Raw genomic sequence first — 4,586 nt, forward strand, 5'->3', positions numbered from 1 at the left:
AGAAATGCCCTAAAATTTTCACATTCCTAGACTTAACTTTCAGAGATGCTTTCTAATAAAATTTAAATTAACAAGGGTTCCAAATACTTTCATTTTAATGGTCCCACCCAGACACTCCGCTGTTTAAGGTTCCACAGGAGCTTGATGTTTACAGAGTTGCGAATGGCACCCCTGCCTCACTCTTCCACTCCTCACTACTTGTGACAATCAAAACAGGTCCCCTGACAAGCCAAATGCCCCTGGGAAGTGGCAGGTGTGGGGGTGGGGAGGCTGGAGGAGGAAAAAGAACCCCTGCTGAGAACTGCTGCCCTAATGCATGCTATTTATTTTGTGCATCATCAAAACCCTAAGAGTCTACCAAATGCCTCCATTTTTATTTTTACAAAGGAGGCATATAATGTAAAATGAAAACAAGTGTAACCAAAATGTTCTGGCAGGGAAAACGTACTTTGAAATCTAATCAAATTGAGGATATAATTATAAACTAGTTAGTTTCTGTGCAGCAAGGTCTGATTTCAGCTGAACCTCAGCTAATTTCAAAGTCATTTCTCTATAAAGGGCACCACTCACTTTTAGGTTTGTCCCCAACGCTTGCTTTTCTCTCTGAAGTTCTTCTCTGTAGGGGTGGATGGTTTTTTTTCTGCCTGATAAAGCAGCCTGAATGTCACTACTCTTTTCTTTGCTTGCTTCACACCTTTGCACCAAGTTGTTTTCAACCTTAACTAAGGCAGAAGAAACAGAACCCAGGATAACCAATTCCTTCTCCAAAGTTAATGCCAAATGATCAGTTAGGAAATCCTCACTTCCTAAGTTTAGATTTTTGAAGGAACAGTTCGTAGGGAGAACTTTGATGAGATTATGAAGGCACTGGAACAAAACTGTTCGATTCCTGGAATTAAAAAAAAAAAGCACAATATTACAAAATTTGGAACAGCACAAAGCGATTGTACACAACATATTGTAGTAATCAATTACTATTTGTTTATAAATACTCTAGCAATGAATGCAACCAATCATGCATGCATGTGATCACTGATGTAATTCAGACCGTAGCAATCAAAAACACATATCCTACACCAAGTCAGTCAATACTGGTGAGGTTGCTTCCTGCTTAATTTTTTTCTCTGAGTAATAAGACCAACATTGGATTTTTAAATTTTCATTGTGGGGGAGAGGTAAGGGAAATTCTTACAATAATTATTAGGCCCTCATCAACCCAAAATAAAAAAGTCAAAAACATACATAAAATTCAAACAGCTTCAGTTTTTAAATGAAGCCACCTGCCCGTTGTTGCTAAAGCAGGCAATGACCCGGACATGTCCCACCATGGCTGACACAGAGCTCTACCATGGGGGATTGCTGTCGGACAGCACATTCACCACACACATCTACCCTGACTCTGCGGGACCAATTCCAATTTGATGTGCGTTACCTGGAATAGACTGTTAAAATCCCTTCAAATGGTGTCCTTTGTTTCCAGTCGAAGAGTGTCCCACACAAACTTTCTGGCCCTTTACAAAAGCAAATTTCTGGAAATCCTTTGATTACTTCACATTTCATGTGTTCTAAGAGCCATTCCTTCACTGAAGTCAGGGTATAGCTGGGTGATGTGATTTGAAAACAACTTTTGTGCAATACTGCGAGAAGTGCAAAGAGCTCTTCCATGTGTTCTACAAACAAAAATATGTCACAAGCTCTGTCATTGAACGCTATTATCAAATAAAGAGAGTTCTTAAAAATTTCTGATTCAATTAGGTATATGACTAAAAAGTGTCAACAGGGGCCAGCCGAGTGGCTCAGTTGGTTAAGAGTTGGCTAGAGCGCAAGCTCTGAGCAACAGGGCCACGGGTTCGATTCCCACATAGGCCAGCGACACTGTGCCCAAGCAGAGCTGTCGCTAAACTGCCAACAACAGGTAGCAGGATAGCTCAGCTGGTGTAACAACAAGATTGCCTGTTCGATGGTGGACTACGCCCACCCGCAACTAAGGCTGAACTCAGCACCTTGAGTTGAACTGCCGCCCGGATGGCTCAGTGGATAGAGTGAGCGCTCTTAACAACAAGGCTGCTGGTTCGACTCCCACGTGGGATGGTGGCTACACCCACTCGCAACTAGGATTGAACACGGCACCTTGAGCTTAGAGGCCACGAACTGCCGGCNCTTTTCTCAGATATAAAATACTATCAGATATGAACTAATCTGAGTTGTAAACGAAACAAAACAAAACAAACACCCAGGAAAGAAGCAAGCCCCTGAGAGGTGGTGCGGGGGCAGAGGCTGGCGGGTCTTTCCTGCCCTGCTTTTAGCAGGAAGCATCCTGCCTCTGCAGCAAACTGTGCTTGTCCTGGACTCCACGAGTCCAGAAGTCAGCTTTGTTCTCTGGGATCCTTTTTCCTATTTCTTGCAGTGCAAAATAATTTCAGCTCCAAGTAATAGAAAGGTTGATTTCTGTTACAAGTTTTTGTTTTGTTTTGTTCTGAAGTAATAGGCAGTCCTGGGAAAGGGTGGGATTCAGGTTTGATCAGCAGCACAATAAAACAATTATGTAGTCTACAATGTCAGATTCATTCTAAAGCCTCATTTCCTGTGATTATAACTCACAACTTTTTAAATTGAGGCCACCTACTTCCAGCAGGACAGGCAAAGCCTCTTCCTCGCCAAAGAACCAAGTCCTTCCCTTCAGTCAGATTCGGCCCATTTAGGTCTGGTGCCCATCCGAGACCAGTAACAGCTGCCAGGGAAATGCCGTGCACTAACTGAATTAGACTAGGCAGGACTAACTTCTCTAACTGGGCATGGAGTCCACCTCCCCAGCCATATGAACTGTGGGAAAGGAAGTCTCTGGAACTAAATGAGAGTTCTAGTACAAGAAAAGGAAATAAATTGATGTTCAACAGGCAATCAATCAATAGAGCACCACACTTCTCTCCCACGCCTGACTGAGCACCTAGTGCTAAATGCTTTGGTGGATCACTAACCGCATGCTTTAGTGGTCTATGATACCGCTTCTACTTTTGGGATGACTACTGCTGCAGGAAAATGTATAATTAAAGATGAAGTCAAAGATGCTAAAAGAATTTCCTAGCAGAACTCAGGACCATTATTTTGACCTCTAGTGGTGCACACAGGTACAGTGTAGCTGCTCACAAGTGCAGAACAGGGAAGATCTGAGCAGTGCAGGCACAAACAGGGGTCTGATTTTCTGGCCTTATGAACATTCACTACCTGAATAGTTCCTGGTATCCCACTGAATAAAAAGGCAAGACAGGGTTATTGAAATAAGGTCCTAGAAAGTGGCCAGACTATTAGCACTGTGAAGATACTTAACACAGTAGGATTTTATAGAATAGGGCTATTTGGTTGAAGCAGTAAGCAATTCAAGTAACATTTCAAAGAAACTCAAAAAGGGAAAACAGAACAAACCCCAGAAGGATTCAATTAGGTACATATGCTGTTTATGGATGAGCATTCTTTCGATTGCACCATACTGTCTTCAGCAGTAAGAGTCTAAAGTTCTCTAGATGGGGTTACCCAAGAAAGAGCTTTCACTCATTCCATTAGAATGGAAACTGGTGTTTTTACAAGTGTGAGTACAAAGAAGAAAAAAAGGTCTCTCAATATCTGATATTGTCCAAGTTTTAGGCAAAAAGAAAGGGAGGAAGTGGGAGAGAGGAAGAGAGGGAGAAAGAGGAGAGGGGAGGGAGGGAGGGAGAGAAAGAGAGGGAGGGAGGGAAGGAGAGAAGGAAGGAAGGAGTGAAGGAAGGAAGGAAGGAAACAAAGCTTTATCAGGACAATAAAAGATTCACTTGTATATCATTAGAATTCTTAAAGGGTCTACTGATTTAGAAAAATTTGTAACAAGGGTATAGGATCAAGTTGCTTGCATGTACCTGTTTAATTTGGTTTAACATTTTTTTTTCACATTGGGGACAATAATAATTATACTTGATGGGTTGCTGTGAAGGATTAAACCATATATATGTATTGATATGGATATCAATGTGTATGTGTGCATGTGCGTGTGTGTGTGTGTGTGTGTGTTTCAAGCTTACTGTTTGGCATATAGTTGAAAGCCAATAAATGTCACATTTCTTCCCCAACCTAGCCACCTAACTGAATAATGTCACACCTAAGTTGGCTTACACACATTCCTTAGTTAAGGGATCAAGAGGCTAACAGAAAGTTTTGTGTCTGAAAACTGTGGAGTGCTCTGTTCCAAAACAAAACTCGCTTTCACTTCAGCACTGTGGATTTGGGAAGGACTGTGGTTTTGAGGGGAGCCTCACGTCCACAACAAGGTCAGTGGTCAGAGGAATATGCTCAAAGAAGCAAACAGATAACTGAATCATGAGAGAATGGCGAAGGAATCATTTCCTCAAACTTGGCTTTTCTAATTTGTATTAAGTAGAAAACATACACTGGACTACCAGACTCACTTATAGAGGTTATTTGGTATATCTAGATTAATACCTTTTGGTAGCTTTTATAAATAAAGAATAAGCACCATGCTATTTTCATTATCCTAACTTCCCTACAGAAAACTATGACCATTAAATTCTGTTTAGTTTTTTGACAGCCTCCATCTT

The 4,586-nt window shown here is 41.5% G+C and overlaps 1 protein-coding gene across 1 annotated transcript in view; it reads right to left on the reverse strand.

Annotated features, from left to right (window-relative positions):
* Window positions 1–29: 29 nt before the first annotated feature.
* FANCB (FA complementation group B) overlaps window positions 30–4,586 on the reverse strand; it is a 33,714-nt gene continuing 29,157 nt past the window's right edge. Inside the window, exons 8-9 of the mRNA XM_019666055.1 lie at window positions 1,433–1,678; window positions 30–889 (exon numbers count right to left, since the gene is read on the reverse strand). Coding sequence (XP_019521600.1) covers window positions 478–889; window positions 1,433–1,678 — 658 coding nt within the window. The 3' untranslated portion in view covers window positions 30–477. The remainder of the gene's footprint in view (window positions 890–1,432; window positions 1,679–4,586) is intronic.

This window comes from Hipposideros armiger, unplaced genomic scaffold, assembly GCF_001890085.2.
Source record: "Hipposideros armiger isolate ML-2016 unplaced genomic scaffold, ASM189008v1 scaffold_13, whole genome shotgun sequence".
Classification (NCBI taxonomy): Eukaryota; Metazoa; Chordata; class Mammalia; order Chiroptera; family Hipposideridae; genus Hipposideros; species Hipposideros armiger.